This window comes from Rhinoraja longicauda, chromosome 3 (genome assembly GCF_053455715.1).
Source record: "Rhinoraja longicauda isolate Sanriku21f chromosome 3, sRhiLon1.1, whole genome shotgun sequence".
In the NCBI taxonomy this organism is placed as follows: Eukaryota; Metazoa; Chordata; class Chondrichthyes; order Rajiformes; family Arhynchobatidae; genus Rhinoraja; species Rhinoraja longicauda.
Genome location: NC_135955.1, coordinates 15,770,652 through 15,796,281, shown reverse-complemented (window position 1 = coordinate 15,796,281; position 25,630 = coordinate 15,770,652). Strand labels below are relative to the sequence as shown.

General features: G+C 40.7%; 1 protein-coding gene across 2 annotated transcripts in view; it reads left to right on the top strand.

Moving 5' to 3' along the window:
• The window catches only part of galnt7 (UDP-N-acetyl-alpha-D-galactosamine: polypeptide N-acetylgalactosaminyltransferase 7), an 87,400-nt gene extending 62,652 nt beyond the window's left edge, over window positions 1–24,748 (top strand). The window contains exons 5-12 of one of the 2 annotated variants that reach the window (XM_078396862.1): window positions 1,568–1,647; window positions 9,541–9,723; window positions 15,725–15,842; window positions 17,408–17,530; window positions 18,207–18,425; window positions 18,690–18,788; window positions 20,046–20,174; window positions 22,917–24,748. In XM_078396862.1, coding sequence (XP_078252988.1) covers window positions 1,568–1,647; window positions 9,541–9,723; window positions 15,725–15,842; window positions 17,408–17,530; window positions 18,207–18,425; window positions 18,690–18,788; window positions 20,046–20,174; window positions 22,917–23,054 — 1,089 coding nt within the window. In that variant the 3' untranslated portion in view covers window positions 23,055–24,748. Of the gene's footprint in view, window positions 1–1,567; window positions 1,648–9,182; window positions 9,366–9,540; window positions 9,724–15,724; window positions 15,843–17,407; window positions 17,531–18,206; window positions 18,426–18,689; window positions 18,789–20,045; window positions 20,175–22,916 lie in introns of both variants that reach the window. The other variant, XM_078396863.1, reaches the window with a different exon arrangement.
• The last annotated feature ends 882 nt before the right edge of the window (window positions 24,749–25,630 follow it).

The window sequence follows — 25,630 nt, the reverse complement described above, 5'->3', positions numbered from 1 at the left end:
ACATATTTTCTTCTGTCTGTCCACATTACAATCTTCTGCAATGAACATTTAAAATTTCCAATTTCAGATAAACTGATCTTTCGTCATTTCTCATTATTATGCTTATGTCCTTTCTCAACTCATTTCTTTAATACACCTTCAGTACTTGTGTTCCTTATCACCTGACCTGTCTTCACCATCTCCATATAGTCCTACACTTGACTCCTCCTCCCAGTTCTGCTTTAAAAAATCCTAAACCATCCACTCCCCCATTTCTCAGGAAGGGTAACAGGTGCAAAACATTAACTGAATTTGCTTTTCAGCATTTCATTTTTTAAATTATTGACGTAAGTTGCCTTGAGTTCTTCTTTTGTTATCTTTGGAGCTCGAGATTTGTTTGTTCTTCATTTGTTCTTCAGGGAAATGTACCTTAACCATAATTTCTGCAAAGATAATTCATATTATCCAAAGACGTACGGGTATGTAGGTTAATTGACTGGGTAAATGTAAAAATTGTCCCTAAAATTGTCCCTAGTGTGTGTAGGATAGTGTTAATGTGCGGGGATCGCTGGGCGGCGCTGACTTGGTGGGCCGAAAAGGCCTGTTTCCGCGCTGTATCTGAAATATGAAAAGAAAAAAAAAATATGAAAAATATTCTGCTGCAATTTGACGTTAAAGTTTGGTTCCATTTTAGCTAACTAGATCCACTCTCATCCCTTTCTATCAAAATACTTAGAGAATCAAGAATAAAAATAAAACTAGGTGGACCACAGTTCATCAACTAAGGTGCTAGAGAAATCTATCAACGCAGCAGGATTGTCTTCACTGTAATCTGGGGAACTGGGAGGACTACCATGCAAACTAGCTGCACTTCATTGTACAAAGACTCATGCTTATCACACCGAGCTTGACTACTCAAACAATAAAATGTGCAAGTTTAAACTTCCATTAAAAAAAGGGAAAGAATATGCCTAATGGTAGGTAGGCTTCTTAATTTATTTCTGTAATATTTTACAAAGTTGAATATTGAGTCTCTTAAACCTCCTTTGGGGGCAATTCCTCAGTTACATGGAACCTAGGTTCTGTCTTTCTGTCTCTCAACTTCTCCACCTTTCTCTCCTTTTTCAGCATGCTCCTAGCTTTTGATCACTGCCTGAAATTCGCCTATTTTGGCATGGTTTAAATTTTCATCACATTTTCACGTGAAGAACCTTGGAACAATTTAAAAATGTGGAGGCAAATCGTTCCCATTATATTACACTGCTAAAACATGGGCATCACAGCCATTTCTGGCCTAAATGTTCTTTGTTAGGATTGGATTAGATGGGTATATGAAAGAAAAGGAGCAGAAGGGGTTTTTTTTGGTGGGGGTGAGGGGTGGTAAATGTGGATAGATCTGTTCATTAATGTGGATGGTTTGGGATATGTTACATGTTTCTTATGTCTTTATTTGCTCAGCTTTTATATGACTAAAATGACTAAAAAATAGCATATTCCCTAAAATGTGTTTCTGTCACTCTGGAATAAAAAAGTTGGCATTGCAAAGTTACTCTATCCATTACAAAATATTTATTCTTTCATTTGCCAGGTTTTGATATATCTAGATGCTCATTGTGAAGTTGGACCTAACTGGTATGCACCACTTATAGCCCCCATTACTGCAGACAGGTAAGGCAAGCTGATCTGCTTCAAACGTTGTTCAAAAAGATAGGAAGTCAATTGCGAAGAGAAATCTCGTAACTACTTTTAGCAATTTAAATAATTTGGAATTGTACTTTTGTTTTCAAATGAAATATTAAACTCTTTTTTTAAAGGTAGCAATTTTAATATTCATTGTACAATTACAGCCATCACTGAAAAGGCCAACGCTTACTGATATTCCCAACTACTTTTAGAAAGTGCTATAGTGAGTCATGTTATTGAATAGCTGCAGTTCCTCCGGTGAGGATGTTCACACAGCCCTATTGAGTAGAGAGCTCCAGGATTTAGACTCGGGAACAATTGTACATTTATACATTGTTCCCGTGTGCCTACTTCCCTCAGCGTTCTTAATGGTAGAGATTGCAGGTTTTGTAGTGCAGTTTGTAGAAAGCACATACTGTAGTCACAATGCTCTAGTCAGGAAGGAAATGGATATTTAAGTTTGTAAATGGAATAAAAATCCAGCAGGCTGCTTTGTCCTGAATTGTATTATGCTTCTGAGCTACTGTTGTTGGAGCTTCATTTATCCAGGCAACTGGAAAGTATCCCATCACACCCCTAACTTGTAGATGGTGGAAACGCAACTGAAAATGCCACAGAGGACTGTGGCGGCCGAAGGGTTGATATTTTTAAGGCAGAAACCGACAAATTCTTGATTAGAATGGGTGTCAAGGGTTGTGGGGTGAAGGCAGGAAAATGGTATTAGGAGGCAGAGATCAGCCATGATTGAATGGCGGAATAGACCCGATGGGCCGAATGACCTAATTCTACTCCTATAACTTGTGAACTAAAAGGGATAAACATGCACATGAGTGATAGGGCGATAGATCAGCACCAACATTGGCAACTCTGCAGTGCAAAGGCAAGAATGTTTTGAGAGCATTGGGAAAATACAGGTAAAGAAATGCAGCACTAAAGATTTGTGGCATTTTGGAGAAAAGCAGGACATTTTCCATATCCTGATTATCATTATTCCCTCGTTCAACACTTTAAACAGACTGCCGTGCTGTTTGTGTCATTGCAATATCTGAGGGGGAAAAAAGTTTTGCACAAAATGGATTCTGTGTTTTACCTGCATGGAATTCAAAGAAGTTCAGTGTAACTTGTATTACTTAAAGATGTGATGATGTGATGACATCTATACAGTTTCTGGTCTTTGCATCCTTAATGCTGGATTAATGAGCCTACCCTTGTACCATTCAAAGAGCTTTTGTAGATCCTTGCAAAATCAGGAGAAAATACCTACTTTTACAAGAGAAAATTTCACCAGCCCTCCTTGATATTCAATAGAATTACCATTTCCCACTAGCAGCATTTTTGGTGCTCAACATTGATCAATACTTTATTGTACTGGCTACCTAAGTATTAGGTTATAAGAACAGGTCAAAGTCTACAAAGAATACTCGCCTTCACACGGGCTACAACACATAAGCCAGAAATGTGATGGGACACTTTCACTTGCCTGGGTGAGTGCAGCCCCATGAACAGTTAAGAATTAAGAACTTGAAATCATTCAGGATAAACCAGCCACTTTAATGACACCCTGTGCAATAGCTCAAATGTTCATTTTTGCCACTATTTTGCAACGTTTGGAATAATGTATTATCACAGGAGATGCCATTCGAACTGTGTGCAATGCTGTTCATTCCAGCACAGCTTGAGAAGCACGTAAAAGATTTTAAATTGCCATTGAGAGTGCATTTTGCAATAAGTTACATTCCTACTGAGTTAAGGTCCAGGAGCTCCCTAATTAATAGCCCAAAGACTGCAGCAGTTTGTAAAGTTGAGAGACCACCATCGTTTCAAGGACAGTTTGGAATACCCAATGAATGCTGCTCTTACTAGTGACATGGATATCCCAAGAGTATCATTTAAAAATACATTTCATTTCATTTTACGCAAAAAAAACGCTTGAGTGACTAGCAGCTATGACTTCTCAATGCATCTGGGTTTAAATGGTAACCACACACACATGTGCCAATTGTGCTGGCTAATTCTCCCAGGTGATTAGAATGTTATGACCTCATTTGTTATGGGTACCGCGTCATGCATGCATGATGTCTCGAGTGCCAATTACTCGTCAGCTTCCTTTATCTCTGGTTATCCACAGCAGCTAACCTGCAAGGAAAATGCCAATTAATCTTGAATCAGAGAAGCACAGGAGGACATTCAGCACACCAAGTCCTTGCCAGCTCTCTAACGAACAATTCGGTCAATCAATTTTACAGGTCTAGCCTGTAGCCTTGCAAATTATTTTTCCCCAAGTGCCGAACAAAATTCCCCACAGTTCCCTCTGTCTTTTGCCTATTACTTTACTCTGTGCTGACCTCTGCGAATAAGAACAGTTTTTCCCTCTATTTCTGCGGTGTATACTGGTTAAGATTTTGTACATCTCCTTCTGATCTCCTCGTCATCTTCTTTGCTCCAAGAACATCCACAGTTTCTCCAGTTTAACCTACTGGGTTGCCATCCTTGATCTCTGAAATGGTTCTAGTAAATCTTTTTGCACATTCTCTAGTACTATTACCTCCTTCTTGAAGCATTCTGCCCAGAGCTAAACATTATACTTGTGAGCTAAGTAACATTATAGCATTGTGTAGGTCCAACAAAACCTCCCTGCTTGAACGTAGAGTCATACAGCATGGAAACAGACCTTTAGGCCCAATTTGCCCACACTGACCAACATGCCCCATCTGCACTAGTCCCACCTGCCTGCTTTTGGCCTTTAACCCTCTAAACCTACCCTATCCATGTACCTGTCTAAATTTTTCTTAAATATTATGATAGTGCCTGCCTCACTTACCTCCCCTGGCTGCTTGTTCCGTACACCCACCACCCTTTGTGTAAACAAAAAAGTCACCTCCATTTACTCCCATTAAATATTACCCCCCCACCACCTTAAACCTATGTCCTCTGGTTCTCAGTTCCCTTACTCTGGGCAAAATACCAGTTTATCTATTTCTCTCATGATTTTGTACACTTCTATAAGATCACCCCTTATCCTCCTGTGTTCTCAGGAATAAAGGCTTAGCCTGCTTAAGGTCTTCCTATAGCCCAGTCCCTCGAGTCCTGGCAACATCCTAGAAATCATCTCTGAACCCTTTCAAGCTTGACAACGTCTTTCCTACAACAATGTGACCAAATCTAAATTCAATACTCTAAGTGTGGCCTCACGAATGTCTTATATAACTGTAACATGACCTCCCAACATCTATACTCAATACTGACTGGTGAAGGCCGAAGTGCCAAAAGCCTCAACCACCTTATCTGCGAAAACAGTCAGTATGACGATCAAAGAGGTGCTGACGGTCCTGACGTGTATGAAGATAGGCAGATAGTCAATTCTCCCAGGCCAGATCAGATATATCTGAGGACATTGTGGGAAACTAGAGAGGAAATTGGGGGAACCCTGGCTGAAATTTACGAGTCGTCATTAAATACAGGAGAGGTGCCAGAAGACTGGAGGGTGGCAAATGTTGTACCTGTATTCAAGTAGGGCTGCAAGGAAAGGGTTGGGAACTATAGGCCACTGAGCTTTAACATCTGTAGTCAGAAAGTTACTGGAGAATATTCTGAGGGATAGGAAAAAACATGCATTTAGATGGTCAAGGGCTGATTAGGGATGGTCAGCATAGTTTTGTACCGGGGAGGTCGTGTCCTACGAATCTGATTTAGTTTTTTGAAGATGTGACCAAAAAGGTTGATGAGGGCAGAGCTGTAGATGTTGTAAATATGGATTTCAGCAAAGCATTCGATGAGGTTCTTCATGGTAGGCTGTTCTGGAAGGTCCGATCGCATGGGATCCACGGATGGATAGAAAATTGGTTTCATTTGGCAAGATTAGCAAGTTTGCAGATGATTAAAAAAATGGATGGTATTGCGAATAGTGGTTGTCAAAAATTGCAGCAGGATCTTGATCAGTTGGCTAGGCAGAGAAATGGTTGATGGAATATAATACGGAGAAATGGGAAGTGTTGCATTTTGGAAAGTCTAACATGGGCAGGACCTACACAGTGAATGGTAGGACTCTGAGAAGTATTGTAAAGCAGAGGGATTTAGGAGTGCAGGTACATAATTCCTTGAAGGTGGCGTCACAGGTAGATGGGGTGGTCAAAAAGGCTTTTGGCACATTGGCTTCATCAATTAGAGTCTTGAGTACAGAAGTTAGAAGATCATGTTGCAGTTATATAAGATGTTGGTGAGGCCACATTTTGAGTATTGTGTTCAGTTCTGGGCACCATGTTACAGGAAAGATGTTAAGTTGGAACTGGGGCAGAGAAGATTTATAAGTATGTTTCCAGGATTTGAGGGTCTGAGCTATAAGGAGAGGTTGAGTAGGCTGGGACTCTATTCCTTGGAGCGCAGGAGGATGAGGGGTGATCTTACAGAGGTTTATAAAATCATGAGAGAAATAGATCAGGTGGATGCACAGACTCTTGTCCAATGTGGGAGAATCGAGAACCAGAGGTCATAGATTTAAGGTGAAGGGGAAAAGATTTAATAGGAACCCGAGGAGATTTTCTCCGGGTGCCCCAGTTTCCTCCCACACTCTAAAGATGTACAGGTTTGTAGGTTAATTGGCTTCTGTAAATTGTAAACTGTCCCTAGTGTGTAGGATAGTGCTAGTGTACGGGGGTGATCATTGATTGACGTGGACTCAGTTGGCCAAAGGGTCTGTTTTCATGTTGTATCTCTAAAGTCTAAAAACAAAAGGCAGATGAATTACAGGACATGTACCCAGATAAAAGCTTTTTACAACCATACTAATATCTAGTGAACGATACCTGGTGTTCTGGATACATGAGGGTGTAATCCCCAAATGGCTGAAACTGCAGCATTGTGCCACGCAGATCAGAAAGCAGAAGTTACATTTCCTGATCCATGCAGAACGAAATGATCTCATCTGGGATATCACCCCATCCCCCTCAAACTTCCAGTAACACTGCTGAACATTGTCATGCAAAGTAATCTGGCCGACTGTTGTAAGGCGACTTCAGGCAAGAATTTAAAAAGTATTTGCAACTCTGTGCCACCTTTTACATCCCTTTCAGGATGTCGCAAAGCACTTCACACCCAATTTAGTACTTAATTCAGTCACTGCTGAGATGCAAGAAATGTGTACAAAATCGTGAGGGGAATAGATAGAGTAAATGCACAGTCTCTTACCCAGAGGAGGGGAATCGAGAACCAGAGGCCATAGGTTTAAGATGGGGGGGGGGGGGGGGGGGGGGAGATTTAATAGGAACCTAAGGGGTAACTTTTTTTACACAAAGGGTGATAAGTATATGACACGAGTGCCAGAGGAGGTATTTGAGACAGGTCCAATCATGTAACTAACGTTTTAAACTACGAATGTTTAAGAAGCATTTGGACGGGTACATGGATAGGCTAGGTTTAGAGGGATATGGGACAAATGCTGGCAGACGGGACTAGTGTAGATGGGACATGTTGGTCAGTGTGGGCAAGTTGGGCCGGAGGGCCTGTTTCCACACTGTATGACTCTATGACTCTAAATGTGGCACGGACAAAAACAGCTGCACCATGGAACCTCACAACTCCAACAACCTGGACGATCCCCCACCTTGGGTGCTGTCTGTCTGTGCTTTCCACATTCTCCCTGTGTCTGCTGGGTGTTCTCCAGCTGCTCTGGTTTCCTCCCACACCCTAAAGCAGTGCTAGGTGTAAGTGACAAAGGGCTCAGGGTGGAGTTGGTGGGCATTTGGAAGAAAGAGTTAGAGTCATAGAGTGATACAGTGTGGAAACAGGTCCTTTGGCCCAACTTGCCCACACATGTCCCAGCTACACGTCCCACCTGCCTGCGCTTGGTCCATATCCCTCCAAACCTGTCTTATCCATGCACCTGTCTAACTGTTTCTTAAACGATGGGACAGTCCCAGCCTCAACAACCTCATCTGGAAGCTTGTTCCATACACCCACCACCCTTTGTGTGAAAAGGTTACCCCTCAAATTCCTATTAAATCTTTTCCGCTTCACCTTGAATCTTTGTCCTCTGGTCCTCGATTCTCCTACTCTGGGCATAGACTCTGTGCATCTACCCGATCTATTCATCTCATGATTTGAGACACCTCTAAAAGATCACCCCTCATCCTCCTGCGCTCCAAGGAATAGAGACCCAGCCTACTCAACATCTCCCTATAGCTCACACTCTAGTCCTGGCAACATCCTCGTAAATCTTTTCTGAACCCTTTCAAGCTTGACAATATCTTTCCTGTAACACAGCGCCCAGAACTGAACACAATGTTCTAAATGCGGTCTCACCAACATCTCATACAACTGCAACATGACCTCCCAACTTCTATACTTAATACTCTGACTGATGAAGGCCAATGTGAAAAAAGCCTTTTTGACCATCTTATCTACCTGCAACTCGACCTTCAAGGAACCATGCACCAGCACTCCCAGAACCCTCTGCTCTACAACACTCCCCCGGCCTACCATTCACCGTGTAGGTCCTGCCCTTGTTAGACGTCCCAAAATGCAATACCTCGCACTTCTCTGTATTAAATTCCAACAACCATTCCTCAGCCCACCTGGCCAATCGATCCAGATCCTGCTGCAATCGTTCATAACCATCTTCACTATCTGCAAAACCACCCACTTTTGTATCATCAGCAAACTTGCTAATCTTGCCCTGTATGTTCTCATCCAAATCATTGATTGACAATCATTGATTGACAATCATTGATGTAGATATAGTTGCCAGGTTAAAGGGAAATATGAGCGAAGTAGGACTGATGGGATTGTTCTGCTGGGAGCTGGACTGGATCCAGTGGACCAACGCGCCTCCTCCTGTGTCGAAATGAGTCACTGAGACCAGATATTTTGCTTCAGTTACATTGGTTGGAGAATAAATATTGGAAAACCATGAGAGCAGTCAGAGCCTCAGAGTACATAAGCGAACAGAGAACCTTGATTTAGCATTTACCTTTGAAAGGCAACATCACTGATGATGTAGCACTCCGTGGGTACCATACTGGAGTAAAAAAACGAACCACTGGAGGAACTCGTCGGATCAGCCAGCATCTGCAGAGGTTGGAGAGTTGTTTGGCATTTCAGGTCAAAACCTTCAATCAGGATCTCGACTGGAAACATTAACCATCCCTCTGCCTGTCCAGATGCTGCCTGACCTGCAGAGTTCCTCCAGCAGTTTATTTTTTACTCCAGGTTACACCATCTGCAGTCCCTTGTGTCTCGACTGCACTGGAGTCTTGGCTTAGACTTCTGCTTCGGGAGTGAGAGACTTCCACCGGACAGCTAGTGACCCAGACATAACCAAGCTACAAATGCCAATTTATGCTACTAAAAACATGCCACTGATTCCATGAAATGAGAAGGTAAGATTGTGTTTCTGCCCAATAAATGACAGCAGTTCAGTTTATCTCAAATCTGCTATAATTGTTTGCAGTTAGATGTTAAACATGAAGGTCCAACTTGGTTCATCTATCTTTGGTATATACTGTGTTCTTGAATATTTGTTTCAGAACTACATGTACAGTTCCCCTTATAGATTACATAGATGGCAATGACTTTACCATTGAACCACAGCAAGGTGGGGATGAGGATGGTTTTGCCAGAGGGGCCTGGGATTGGAGCTTACTGTGGAAGCGTGTACCATTGAACAGTCGTGAAAAGGCCAGAAGAATACATAAAACTGAGCCTTATCGGTAATCACAGTTGAATTTATTCATTGTTGGTTTCCATTACATCTCTAAGACCTATGATCTCTCCATTTTTCCCATGTAACCGGCTGCATCCCACATTAATTCCAATAATATGTTGACGCATGGATCCTTGCACCCACCCTTTCCGCCTCCACCAACGATATTGACAATGCCGCAGAACCTCATGTACTGTGCCACTTATAGATGCCATAAACGGAAATACTTACGTGATATCGCCGCAAGGGGGTGGTGATGAAGATGGTTTTGCTAGAGGAGCATGGGACTGGAGCATGCTGTGGAAGCGTGTCCCCCTCTCCAAGCGAGAGAAGGAAAGGAGAAAACATAAAACTGAACCATATTGGTAATCATTAGAACATTTGATAATTGCCACTTAAAAATCCACACTCTAGTTCTGTAATGTCCATGTCTTTCTCTTCCTGTTTTTTAATATGTTGGGTATTTCTTCTTTACCTGCAAAAAATGTCTTCACATTGACCTGAAAATGCCGCGCTTACATCGTGCCAAGATATTCTTAACTTTACGTGCGAGAATGTATCCACAGTTTATATATTCTTAAACATTTACATCAATTGTGTCCATAAAGGGCTTGTCTCCAAGTAAGGATCAACCAGTAGCTCTTTGTCGAGTTCTGTGTATGTTCTCCCAAAGTACTGCAAACCAGAAGTTCCAGTTTAGCATGTTCTGCAGCCGTCTGCTATGCAGCCACTAGTGATCTATGCTGGTATTCATTGCAATGGGAGTGTACCGAACACACACAAGTAATCCAGGCGTCTTAGCTTTTCCCAAAATTACAACCCCACAGGAAATAACGTTGAAAGGAATTTATTTGGTGGATTAATCACTCTTTTGATGTTTGCAGAGATGAATGTCTTAGAAGAAGATGGGTTTCAGAGGAGAAACGATCAGATATTATTTATGTTTTCCACTGAGTGCAGATTTGCATCCGTACTTAGCACTTTACACCATCCTCAACCACTCTGCCATGTATTTTTCTTCACACACATCAGATTTTGCAATCCCATGTGGATTTAAGCCACTCCTGTTATTTCATGTACACATGAGTGAGTGCATTAGTTGTGAGCAAACAAAGGGCTTCTATTATTTCTCCGTTGCGAAAACCTGAGAAGAAATCAGGTGGATAATCAGTTTGAATTACACTGGTATAAAATTACACTCAACACTTGAACTGAGAGTACAACTTTAACCCATTCTGAGAAGCCACTCAGTTCCCATGGGGAAACTCATCCCATCAAATACTGTGCAAAAGTGGATCCAGTTCATGGGCATTCATTTGCCATAAAATAAGCCATAATTTTTCATAAATCTTTGAAAACCCATTACACATTTGACACCTTTTGGAATGTTGCCCTTATGAATAATTACAATGGAGTAGGAAATCAATAAAGGTTAACATTTCTTCACACAGAGAGTGGTGAGTCTGTGGAATTCTCTGCCACAGAAGGTAGTTGAGGCCAGTTCATTGGCTATATTTAAGAGGGAGTTAGATGTGGCCCTTGTGGCTAAAGGGATCAGGGGGTATGGAGAGAAGGCAGGTACAGGTTATTGAGCTGGATGATCAGCCATGATCATATTGAATGGCGGTGCAGGCTCGAAGGGCCGAATGGCCTACTCCTGTACCTATTTTCTATGTGTATGTTTCTATGTTAACAGTTATAACATGAGTAACTAGATGCAGAAAAATCTGCATTGTTTTCTCTAGAGCATCGGAGGCTGAGGGGCAACCTGACAGAAGAATATAAAATTATGAGAGGGTAAATAGTCTTTTTCCTTGGTTGGAAATGTCCGATATGAGAGGATGTAGGTTTAAGGTGAAAGGGAGTTTAAAGGAGATTTGTGAGGCAGGGAATAGAGGGTTATATGCCTTGTGCAGGCAGATAAGATTAGTTTAGATTAGCATCGTGGTCTTCATGCCCTCTTCCTATGCTGTACTGTTCTAGATGTTCTATGTTCCAAGATGAGTAGGCATTTGGATGAGTAAGCTTCTGTAAGGCCTAGAATTTGTCCATATTTTCACTAGTGACCTAGATAGATGTATCAGTGGCTTCATCTCAAAGTCTAAATAAGCAAAAGGGTTATAGGAATATTTGGCAATACAACATATCAAGAAATCTGAAAGTCAAAGAAGATGAATCCTGAAGGCAAAAAAGGGATGATTTATGTTAAAAGAAGACAGAATAATTTCCTCAACGTATTATCCCGTCACTTCACAGACTTTAGATCAGGTTGGCTCTTCTGTGCTGTATGCTATTCTCAACCTTTCATTGCAAAGAGAATGCAACCAAGCACACAAACACATGCGGACGATTTTGGCATGAGACAATATATTGAATGAGAATGCACTCACAGTGATTTGAATTCCTTATGTTGGAGAAAAGAGGATCAAGGTGTGACATGGTTGAGGAATCCCACTAATGAGATACGATATATATGGAAGAAAAACATGTTGACAGCAAGAATAAATACTAGTTCTGGTCCTGAATTTGTCTGTGTTGGAAATTCACTAAATTTCATTTTTTATTTAGGGATCAGCCATAGCCATGCTTTTTTTGAACATGCTATTTGTAATTTCTGATGTGATATTGTGGAGTATACAGAATCCAGCATTGATACAAGGCTGCACTAAACTGGAAGTCACTGTATGGAAGTAGTACTTTGCTCGATCCTTACTAAATAGCTTATTTGTGACTTATCCTATCATGCAGGGACTAAGATGCATTACTAACTTTTATGTGAAAAAAAGTAAACCATGAGCTTAAGTAGTCTTGATTAAAAGCAATTGCCAGGTGCCATTCATAATGTCTGGTGGCTCCGGAGACATCCACAGTTATGTTGGTAAACAAATCGCTAACTTTTCTCTATCCATTGGGTCAGCAACATGGTCAAAACTGTTATCACTTAAACCACAGCGACAGAAATTTCACTTATTATGACTGAGTATTTCTAATCACGTTATTGCCTTTTTTGAAATAGATAACATGGGAGGTTTTTGGGAATGCATGAGTGTGTTTGCTTCCTACTATGTCTAATAAATACACCAGCAACGTAGAGATTCTTTTCGACTAATATGTGTGTCTTGACACCATAAACGTGAGCATGACCAGTTGAAGGAATGGCTGCTGACTGTCAAAATCTTTTTGGAAATTTCTAACAATTAAAATGCACAAGTTTGGGCAAAAACAAAAGGCACATATAGTGCTTCTCCCCCAATGTAATGCATCTTATGCTCTGCACAATATGGTAGACAAAAAAAAAGATAAAATTATAATTCTTGGCATCGAGTGAGTGCGGCAGGCTTTAACGTGATTCAACCTTTCTGGTACCATTAAATTTTCACTGCACTGACCTGTGTAAGATATGAGATTCCTTTGCTCTCCTTGAGGAGCCTGATTATGGTTCTACCTTCCTTGCTCTGATTACTTCAGTCCCATTTTACCCAAACATATTACAGTGCTCTGCGGATCTGACCAAATGAAAAGCTGGTGACCACGCATGGGGTTCTGCTGCTGCATGTATTTATATGTCTTAATGTGCATTCTTCCTTCTAACTGTAAACTGAGAGCTCTTCAGTTAAGTTCTTATACTATTGATTATTATTTTGCAATGATATTTGCTTTTTATCGGGTATAATACAATTGGGTTTTCAGTTTGCATTGAATATCATTTTAATGTATTTAGTTTATTAACAAAATTACCACTGCTGATTATAATTTGGCATTAATAAGAGGAGCAATTGGTTAAAATTATACCAAAAAAAAGATGAGGAACAGAGAACCTTTGATCTGAAGAGGGCTGTTCATTCTCAAGTCGAGAGTGTTTAATTGTCATATGCACCAGGAATGTAGCAATGAAATTCATAGTTGCCGCAGCTTTACAGGCACATTAAACGCAACATTAACGTAGGATTTTCTCAGCTGCACCCAAGCCAAATTCCATAAAAAGGCCAGTTAAGGAAATGCTCCCATTCCACATAGTAAAATCATTGCAGTTATATATTTGGAATAAAAGCATTTCTATCTTCCAGTCTTGGAAGCATTAAAAGAATTTTAGTCATATTGCGAGTTTAACATTTTACAGAGTCAACAGCGTTTAATTGTCATATGCAATGGGATCGGAACAATTAAATTCTTACTTGTTGCAGCTTTACAGGCACATTAACTTAACAACACAACAATCAGTAATACAATCAATCATCAGTTATTGCGTTCTCTTCCCACGTCAATGAGGCAGGTGCTGGTGTTTTATAACTTCCTTGCTATGGTTGCCTTGGCTGCATTAGCTCCAGATAATTATGTAGATTATCTCTACCTTTTATAATTGTATCAAAAAATTAAGATTAAATACACATCCTGTCAGCTGACATGAAATCAGAGTGTTTTTGCACAGGAGGAAGATATTTACCAATTCAAATCCATACCAGCCTAATATGGACTTTTGGATGATCCCGATATGTATCTCAGGAGGTATCTCTCACTGCAGGTAGATGAACTCCACCATCACCTTCAGTGGACCAGCATGGCCTTTAACCATCTTAGGAACAGAATGTTTAAAGTTCAGGACCTCTTACCCTCATGGTTGACCAAACGACAATGATGCTTGCCTCCTTGTGTGCTTCTGAGATGTATTAACAACACTAAGCACCTCAAGGCACTAAAGAGACACCGCAATATTGCTGCCTCCGCAATATTCCCTGACCCGTTGGCAGGGTAAGCGACTCAACCTCCCCTGCGTTGGGGGTTGAATTATACGCAATTGTCTCTGATGACGGTCCTCATTGTTCACATACCCCACCCCAGATTACTAAAACAAACAGAGTGATCCATGATCCATCATGACAAAAGATGACAAGGTGAACAGATGAATTAATTCAAGCATGTTGTCCAAGGCTCCTTGAGAAAGTGTAACATCCCTGACCTATAATTTTTGCTCAGTGGGGAAGGAATATTTAGAATGGCACTTGTTGTTGGAAATACACAGAAACGTGGCAGTGAGAACACACCACATCCCAAACCATTCACCCACCTGCTCCATCTAGCACCCACTGTCCCAGTCATTGCAGAATAAGCAGGTGCCAAATTGACCTCTCTATTCACCTCCTGACACACGGTGGCGCAGTGGTAGAGTTGGTGCCTTACAGTGCCAGAGACCCGGGTTCGATCCTTTTTATATAACATGGGTGTATAATATTTGGATTCAAGCCTCGCTGCAGAAGTAACATTGTGTTCCGATCCTTTGGTGGAAAGCCCAAGCCCACTAAGTATCAGTTGAAAGCAGTTCAAGTCGTAAACTCAGGTTTAGATTAAGTTGCTAAGCGAAAGAATGTGCCAGTTGTAGAAGGAAATGGTTGGAGATATGGAAACAAATGGTGAATAGAAAGTATTTAAACAAAGCAGGCAGTGTTTGAAGTGCATATATGGTTCCTGGGAATAAAAGTACAAAGGCTAAAAGGATAAAGGTTTCAGTGCTTAAGTTTTAGGAATACAGATGTAGAACATTACAAACGAAAACCAATTGCAAACAGGTTGAGACTTGCAGTCAGAATTAAAGTAAATGGTTAAGAATACATGCAAATACAGGGACATGTCTGTTCTCAAACCAGCAGGATGTAGTTTTATATATAAACTGCAGATCTCGCATGACATATCCTGTTAAGTTGAAGGGGTGGGGTTAGGTCAAGATAAAGGTAAAACAATTCTTCCTCTTAAAATGGATCAAAGGTTCTAAATCAGATACACAAATTATTTTGCACGCAAGCAAAGTAATTAAAACATTAAGGTGGAAATATTTTGCCCAGGAAATGGATGGAATATGAAATTAAATAAAAAGCAAAATCTGCAAATAGTAGCAACCTCAAACAAGAACACAAAATGTTGGAGACTGAAGGGGTTACACATGGGACATTTTGTGTTTTTTTCGCTTAGTTACTGAGGATTTCCAACATTTTCCTCGTTCTTAAGTTGCATTCCCCTTTTCGCAGGACATTTTTTAGATCTTTAACTAAAATCCTCCAATTGTGCTTATTAGCCATTATGTTCTTTTGGTTCTTGTGTTAATTGAATATAAATTTTGCCACTTGTTTCATATGTATAATGCTTCCTAACCATTACATCATTCAATTTATCGAGTTTAACAAATGGCTGTATCTAAAACTTGATAATTGACCAGAAATCGGCTTATTCTCTGGAAAAGGGTAGTGCAACTTTATGCTTTATGAATTTTATTATTAAAAACTGCAATTCTCAGAAATTTAGGCGCAAAAAGAATAAGACAGTAGTTGGAAACTTCTAATTTGGTATCTATTTGTCTAATAATAACTTTCCCAGGTCCCCAGCTATGGCTGGGGGATTGTTCGCTATTGAACGAGATTTCTTCTTTGAGCTGGGGCTCTATGATCCTGGTCTTCAAATCTGGGGAGGTGAAAACTTCGAGATATCCTATAAGGTAATACATGGAGAGAGAAAGCTTGAAGCATTATTCTTCAATGCTGTAATTGATGAAAGTACATCGTAACTATTGAAATACCTTTGGGAAGACTTTACAATGTTAACTCGATCCACAGTAACATTGTGGTGCCAAAAATTGGCAATAAAATTAAGATTTGAACAATTTATTATTATTAAAAAACATTATGGAGAATTTTATGTGTAGGAATTGCTCTCATCTAAAAGCATAGAGTGAAAATGTTGAGATACAGAATTTGTACAAAATTACAAGAGGAATAGATCAGGTAAATGCAGAGTCTCTTGCCCCACATGTACACCATAGGTTTAAGGTGAGGGGGGAAAGATTTAATAGAATCCTGAGGGGTAACGTTTTTACACAAAGGGTGGTGGGTATATATTATATACATGTTGGTGTGTATGTGAAGAAAATAAATAGGTGCAGGAGTAGGCCATTTTGCCCTTCGAGCCAACAACGCCATTCAATATGATCATGGCTGATCATCTAAAATGTACCTCGTTCCTGCTTTTCCCTTTGATTCCTTTAGCCCAAAGAGCTAAATCTAACTCTCTCTTGAAAACATCCAGTGAATTGGCCTCCACTGCATACTGTGGCAGAGAATTCCACAGATTCACAACTCTCTGGGTGAAAATGTTTTTCCTCATCTCAGTCCTAAATGGCCTACACCTTATTCTTAAACTGTGACCCGTGGTTCTGGACTCCCCCAACATCGGGGACATTTTTCCTGCATCTAGCCTGTCCAATCTTTAAGAATTTTATATGTTTCTATGAGATCCCCTTTCATCATATGTCAGTCCCGCCATCCCGGGAATTAACCTGGTGAACCTACACTGCACTCCCTCAATAGCAATAATGTCCTTCCTCAAATTAGGATACCAAAATTGCACACAATACTCCAGGTGCGGTCTCACCAGGACCGTTTACAACTGCAGTAGGACCTCCTTGCACCTAAACTCAAATCCTCTAGCAATGAAGGCCAACATGCCATTAGCTTTCTTCACTGCCTGCTGTACATCAGTGACTGATGTACAAGCACACCCAGGTCTCGTTGTGTGGAGATAAGATCCCCTCTCATCCTTCTAAACTCCAGTGAATACAAGCCTAGTCTTTTCAATTTTTCCTCATATGACAATCCCAACAGTTTATCTAACGCCATTTCCTGACTAACGTGGATTGCCTTTAGTTCCTCCCTCCTACTTGATCCTCGGTCCCCTAGTATTTCTGGGATAGGAAGGAACTGCTGATGCTGGTTTACACCGAAGAAGACACAAAATGCTGAAGTAACTCGGGCATGTGTGTGTGTATATATATATATGTTTACACGCATAAAAACAAACAATAATATGTCAAAAAGACAAAATCTATGCCCCTAAGTCTATGTAGTGTAGATGGGGTATGTGTGGGCAAGTTGGGCGGGAGAGCCTGTTTCCACGCTGTATGACTCAATGAGCTAATGCCTAAATAAAATGTTATTGTTGAGAACAGTCGAAGACTTTTATTCCCACACAATAATTTTTCCTTTTGACTTGTTCATCCCCGTACAGATATGGCAGTGTGGAGGAAAATTGTTATTTGTACCGTGCTCTCGTGTAGGTCATATTTACCGTTTGCATGGGTGGGCAGGGAACCCACCACCAGCTCACGTAGGATCATCTCCAACCTTAAAGGTATGTCTTCAACCAATTAGCCGACTATATGTGTATGCTGAATGAGCTTTGCGTAATCGTAAATGGAAATGTCTAAATTTATAATACGGCCAGGATTTCCATCATTCAGTGTTTAAATTCCTCTTCTGTGAGTACAGATCGAGTACCGATTTTCGGTGCACTTGAAACCTTAACCGCCCCGCTCCCCCGGAAGTCTCCCAAAAAATATTGCGCCTTGGCCGGGTGAGGCCGATCTCAACCACACCGGGACTTTTGGGTCAAATTTGTCCCCTGCGGCCGGGGCTCTAACTCCGGCCTGGCTGGAGTCAGCAGATCCGTTCCCATAGCCCACTTCCAAGGCTGAATTTGCGGGACGTGGGAGGAAACTGGCGCACCCGTAGGAAACCCGTGTGGTCAGAGAATGTGCAAACTCCGTAAAGACAGCACCATAGGTCAGGATTGAACCCCGGGTCTCTGGTGCTGTAAGGCAGCAGCTCTTCCAACTGCACCACTGTGCCGCCCTTAAAATTTCTAACATGGTTTCCCTTTTCCTCAATGAGTAAATGTTAAGGCAACAATTTTCAATTGATCAATGTAACTAATGAATTGATTAATCAATCAATTAATTTTGCATGTGTGCAGACAGGAGATAGCTTTGCTGGTCATGAAATTAATATATCACCGTTATTCTTCACAGAATTATGTTCGCGTTGTAGAAGTATGGTGGGATGAATATGCCGACTATTTTTATGCAAGTCGTCCCGAGACAAAATCCATGGCTTATGGAGATATAACACCACTGAAGAAGTTTCGTGAGGAACACCACTGCAAAAGTTTTAAATGGTTCATGGAAGAGATAGCTTATGACATTCCAGAACACTACCCACTACCAGCTAAAAATGTAGAATGGGGAGAGGTATAATTATTAATTCACTCTAGATTAATTTATATTCCCCAAAACGTTAGCTATGTAGCAGTAAATTGCACTATTGCCTGCAGGTTTATTAAGGTGGTGTGTGAATGGTGTCACTGGTAGAGTCATAGAGGCACACAACGTGTTTAGTAATGATTGCTGAAATAATCAAACATTCGTTTAGGTATAGCCTTAAGCTTGACTTGGTTCAATAATTACATGCTCTTTACCACACCAGCTTTACGGATCATTCACCTTTCATTTCAGATCAGAGGACACGAAACTGATTATTGCATCGACAGCATGGGCCACACCAATGGTGGATTTATCGAGCTGGGGCCTTGCCATAGAATGGGAGGAAATCAGGTAATCCTAGTCAGCTCCAAGATAAAAGGGGAAGAAGTTCAATGTAACCATTGTAGTAAGCAGAACTCAGCAAGAAATCTATAACGTTACGTTATCATATTAGACTTGCTAGTTTGGCACTGGCTTTAAAGATATATTGTGCCCCAAGGAAGTGAATGGATGCCTGAGAATCACAGCTGAATGCCCAAATGCAAAACACCCCAGATGCTGCAAAGATCTGAGATCAAAACAGAAAATGTCAATTCTCAGCAGCTCAAACAATGTTTCTGGAGTGAAAAGCAGAATTATATTTTAGGCCAAGGAGCTTCCATTGGAACTGGAATTTACACCAGGTCCGATGAAAGGTTCAACCACCAACTCTTGTTTCTTTCTCCACAAATGTTGCCGGACCTGCTCTCAAGCCTTTTCTCCATGACTGCAACATGCAGGGTGATTTGCAGCGTTCTGGTTAGCTGAACACAGATGGATCAGGGGCAACCTGGCCTTTATTCTCGCTGTGTCTGGTGCAGTTTTGACTGAGCTTTTGTTATGAAAAGAGGTTTCGACCTCAACAATGAATCATTAGGTATTTCCAGCTAAATGAAAAATTTCAAGCTAAAATCTTGGTTTAAAACCTGTATTGTCAGAAGAAAGCTACAAACTAGATATGGTAGAAACTACTACAGAAATGGGGACTGAGAAAACATTTAAATAATTTTACCTTTTGTGTTTGTATTTCAATGATATGATTGTTTTCCCTGCCCAAGGAGAATGTAGTATGCCATCCAACTTCTCAGTTTTTAACGGCTTCATTCTTTACCGGGCATTGACTACATAGACTTTAACAAGGCCTTTGACCAGGTCGTGCATGGTAGGCTGTTCCAAAAGATTAGAAAATTTGGGATCTCGGGTGAGATACCAAATTGAATACAAAATTGGGTTGGTGGTAGGAGGCAGAGGGTGGTAGTGGAGGGTTATTTTTAACTGATAGTCTGAAAGGCAAATGCTTCTTAATTGTGAGATGAAGCCTAGTGTATTAAGTCAGATGCAATCTTCTTCCTTTTAATCTGCTCAAATCCTGTGAAAATTATTCCTGATGTAACATTTTTTTTCCACTTTGCTTATTGGGCAAGTTTGGCAACTCCTCTCAAATAGACATATAATGACTGAAACCAAGAAACGTTCCTGTAATTGCCAAGTTATTGTGGTCATGGTTTTTTATAGTAATGAAAAGAAGAAAAAGTACTTGAAGCATCATAAACTGAATGTTATTTTCAGCTGTTTCGAATCAACGAAGCCAATCAATTGATGCAGTACGACCAGTGCTTGACCAGAGGAGCAGATGGGTCAAAGGTTATGATCACGCACTGTAATATGAATGTATATAAAGAATGGCAGTATATAAAGGTAAGGTCAGTGTTATTAGCACCAGTTTATTGTAAGATTGAGCAGTCTGTGGCTCTCTTCCATAGAAGTAACGAAGCTGATATGGAATCAGATTGAGGTCCTTTGGTTAAAGGAAATTATATTAGACAGAACGAACCTGGTTCCACCTGTGGGAGAGTCTGAGTCAAGAGCGACAAATATAATAACAGCCACTAATAAAAAGAATAAAGGAAAAAGAAGAAACTTATTTTCCCAGAGAGTTGCAAATAAGAGAAATTTACTATCGTGAGGAGCAGCCACGGTGAAAATGAAAGGTAGATTGCAGGGGAAACAAGGAAGAGAATAGAATGGTATGCTGATGGGCAGAGAAGAGTGACAAGAGCCTTGTACAAGATGGGAGATACACCGATCAGCCAAAACATTATGACCTGATGAGCCAAAACATTATGACCACCTGCCTAATATGCTGTTGGTCCACCGTGTGCAGCCCCATACGCAGCAGGGTGCGATGCACTGTGTAATGTGACACATTCCTCCTATGACCACCATTTAAATTTTCTGTGACTTGTGCAACAGTAGACCTTCTGTCGGTTCGGACCAGATGGGATAGCCTTCGTTGCCCTCGGGCATCGATGAGTCTTGGGCACCCTGTCGCCCGTTTGTGGTTTGTTCCTCCTCGGACCACTGTCGGTAGGTACTCACCACTGCTGACCGGAAGCACCCCACAAGCCTTGCTGTTTCGGAGATGCTCTGACTCAGTCATCTGGCCATAACAATTTGGCCCTTGTCAAAGTCGCTCAGGTCTTTACTGCCCATTTCTCCTGCATCCAACACATCAACTTTAAGAACTGACTGTTCACTTGCTGCCTAATATATCCCACCCCTTGATAGGCGCCATTGTAACAAAGATAATCAATGTTATTCACTTCGCTTGTCAGTGGTCGTAATGTTTTGGCTGATCGGTGTATGGCATGGTCGTGTGGTATATGTTCTATATAATTTTACAAGTCACCCTTAGTTTTCACTTGTAAATGCAAAATTGTTAACTTTTTATTACTGTGGGAAAACCCATAATAAATTGTCAGTACAGTACCTTTGGTGATACAGTGAGGTTTGAATTAAAACCGATACTTAGTCTTGAACATTTCAAAGCCCTTTGCTCATTTAAAATATGTGCCCTTTCCTCTCAGAAGGTTGCATCTGCGTTTTCACTTCCATACCTTTACTGAATTTACCCATTTGTTCCCCTTCCTTATTACTTCCATTCCCACAAGGGAGCATCTTTCCATCCTTTCTCACCTCCCAACAAACGGCATTTTATGTCCACTGAAAATCCTAGCCTACCCAATGCACCCTTCCTAGGCAGACGATCTAGGTGAACATCAAGAAACTATCTGTGTAGGAAGGAACTGCAGATCCTGGTTTATACTGATGTTGGAGTAACTCAGCGCGTCCGGTGGCATCTCCAGAGAAAGGAAACGGTGACGTTTCGGGTTGGAACCCTTCCTCCGATGGCCTGAGGAAATGTGTAGGGAGTGGTTAGAAAAATGGGATAACATAGAACTGGTGTGAATGGGTAATTGATATTCGGCATGGACTCAGTAGGTTAAAGGACCTGTTTCCATGCCGTATCTCTAAACTAAACTAAACTAAATAAGCTAAGCAAAATTGGCCTCAAACTCTCTGCAATCGTAACAATACTCAAACCTTCTTCCAATGAAGGCCAATGTGTTATTTGCTTTTTAAATACACTGCACTTCCCTGTTGACTGTGTTATAGACGTGTTTTTTTAAATCTGTGTCGCCCTGTGCTGCTTTCTTTTGCTGTCTCTCCATTTTGGATATTGCTCTGTCTTTTGATTCCTACCTTATATGATATCACACTTCAAATTACATTTGGTAAGTTTTTGTGGAATCAATTAACCTATCATTCCAAATACCCATTGCAGCAGCAATATTAGTGTCAAGAGCAAACATGGATAACTTCCACTCTGCTCCCTCTTCTGTCATTAATATAGATCGAGAGCCAAAGACTGATCCTTGAGGCATTCTCACCAGTTACATTTTAAGTCTTAATAAGATAATAAGTCTTCAATCTATGGTGTGTAGGAAGAAACTGCAGATGCTTGTTTATAGCGAAGATAGACACAAAATGCAGTGTAATTCAGCGGTCAGGCAGCATCTCTGGAGAAAAGGAATAGGTGACGTTTTGGGTCAGAACCCTTCCTCAGGAATCCATGGTAGCACGGTTACAACTTAAGGTATGCATCATGCCTCTACAAGGCTTTTAGATAGGCAAAGTACAGGAGTAAATCAGCAGGTCAGGCAGCACCTCTGGAGAAAAAGATAGGCATGTGGATAAGCAGGGAATGGAGGGATTAGTTTATTTTGGCATCATGATTCAGTATTATTAATGAGGACGTTTCTTTAGCCAAAGGGTGGTAAACTTGTGGATTCATTGCTACAGATGGCGGTGGAGGCCGTCCTTACGTATTTTTAAAGCGGAGATTTATAGGCTTTTGATTAACAAGGGTGCCAAAGGTTACGGGGAGAAGGCAGGAGAATGGGGTTGAGAGGGAAAAATAGATCCGCCGTGATCGAATGGCAGAACAGACTCTCGGCGACCCTAGTGGCCTAATTCTTCTCCTATGTTTTATGACCTTCTGATGATCGGCAGAGGCATTGTGAGGCCAAACGGCCTGTTCCTTTGCTGTATTGTTCTATGTTCTTGGGTAGAATGTGATCTCTCAATCTTTCCTTTCAGACATTGCACAGATTCACACACATTCCTACAGGCAAGTGCTTAGACCGCTCCGACGTGCTTCACCAGATTTTCATCTCAGATTGTGATTCTGCAAAGACCTCGCAAAAGTGGGAGATGAACAACCTTCTTGCAGTGTAGTTTGTCATGTAAATGTACGAGATGGAGAATTATCTGTATATTGCTGCAAAAAAAATGTACAGCTCAGTGTGTAAATATTTTTTTGACACACTTTCAATGAAGGATCTAGAAAAATTGTGATTATGTAATGGTCAAAATTATGCAATTACAAAATTACAATATAATTTTTTTAAATATCTTGAAAATTCTTAGATGTTTACAACTTATTTTGCTGTTATTTTGACACACTTTCCCTTAGTAATAAGGTGCAATCCAATTCTTTGGGGGATAACACTCAGGGGCACTGAACATTGGTGGCTTTTCCTCAATAGGTACTTTGTAATCAGGATCAACTAATTTCCCCAATAAAACGAGAGCTGGATTTTAAGTTCTGAACATTCCAGTATATTTGGTGTACGTTCATCACAGAGAGCCCGATAATTGGGGTTTTTTTCAATTTGTTTTTTTTATCCAATAACTATTGTCTTACTCAATCATCTCCAATCTCGGACATTGAGAGTGATTATCTGTGATGTCTAATGGCTCTTGCTCAGTCTTTTACAATTGTTCCAGTGTGGGGAGAGTGGGAATGGGAAGAGGGGTTGGGTTATTGGTGGACAGGGTGGTGGTCATGGTGGTGTTCTTTGCACTTATCAATTTGATTCTAACATTGTCAGTTGCCAAAAGGAAAGGTGCTATTATTGGTGCAAACATTGATTATTATAAGTAGACATTACATTCTTTTCATGGACAAGTACAGAGATGGGATACACAAAGACGTTCTCCTCGTGAATCCCAAAGGTCCCTTTCTGACCAGTGACACCAGCCCCTGCTTCATCTGACACCCAGATGACAAACTGAAGTTGAAGACCTGTAAGCTTGTAGTGAAAGAGATTGAAAAATTCATGATTTCAGCAGTGATCTCAGAATTCCCTTCCAAGATCTCAACTGGCTTGGGTTCAGAACTTTGATACTTTGACCTTTTTACACAGTAGAGCTCTAAAAACCATGTGCTGCTTTTTAACCACTCTATTTATTGAAAGAATGAATATTTATCTTGAAGTATTTGTAGTTTGTGTCGATTCCTGAACTAGCATTGCCATTTTTACGCATCTTGGGTTTGTTGTGCAAAGTTCGTTTACACAGATGACAGTTTCCTCCAAATGCTTTTGTGTAAAAATGTTGCCTGATATCAATGGGGAAATTAGCTGGCCTGAATTACTCTGTACCATACAAAATATATTTTTCTATAATGTACTTGAATGTTGGTCGGAATAAAGGTATTTAACTTTGTACTTTAATGTCATGGCTGCAGCAGTTGATCACAGGGAATGTAAGTTGGTTTTTTTCTTAACCATTGCCACGTTAAAAAGATGAATTTCTTAAAGTTACTGTGCTATTTAAGTCCAGCACTGTGCCGCAAAGGTGATCTGTAAATGATTGGAGAACAGGTTCAAAATTCATCTGCCAAAAACACACCCTTGATAATTAATCTATGTATTGCATTGTTGTGCAAGGTTTATTCTTTTGGTTATACACAAGCATTGACAAACTAAATAATCCCACAAATGGAAATTCCTGTACATACTGAAAAATGGGGATGACTTTAGCAGGCTAAAATTTGGGATGGAAATGGTGTCCAACTCTTTTCAAAAATCAAACTACTGTTCGTTTTGCTGTACATTTGTTCTGAAATTGTCACCAAGCCAAATAAAACGAACTACAACATGCATGCACCGTCTTTGCCAATATTCAATGTTCATAGTTTCTAAAGTCAGGGGCCATAAAATGCAAAATAGTGACTAATAAATATAATGAGGAATTTGGGACACACCCCTTTCGCTGGAGGGGGGTGGAAAAGTGGGCCCCTGTTCCACAAGTCGTCATTTAGAGAGTTATAATAAATTCCAGTAAGCTAGTAAGTAAAAGATGGTCATGCTTATAGTTAGAGGAAGTAGGAGGAAACCCGTGTGAAGAATGGATCAAAGATAGACACAAAAGGCTGGGAGGAATAGGCGACTTTTCGGGTCGAGACCCTTCAGAATGGATCAGATGGGTTGAAGAGCTGAAAGATATTCCCCGTGTTTGTGATTTGTATGTGTACAGTTTTTCTTTTCTCATTTGGCCTTCCTTCATGCCAAAGCAGGAATTTGTCACTTATAATGAAACAGCGGTACTTCCTCCTGTTGTTGTATCACGCTAACCTCTTGGATTTTCCTTTTTTCCATTGTTCTGTTGTAACCAAAACTGTTGTCTAATCAGAGAATGGTGCAAGCAACAGGTTTACTTCAGATGTTGGGCTGAAAGTTAACAAAAAATACTCCCATTTGTACAGTAGATTATATCCCTGAACAAATTAATTGGATGACGCCCCCTTTGAATTTGAAGGTATGAGAATTGCTTGTTAAAATGTTCAGAGTGTGATTTACTAAGACAGTGTACTCATGCATGGTACATTTGGAGAGTCCAGGACCAGAGGACACAGCCTCAGATTAAAAGGATGTACCTTCAGAATGGAAATAGGGACAAAATTTGTTATCCAGAAGGTGGTGAATCTGTGGAATTCATTGCCACAGATTGGAAACAGGCCTCTTTGA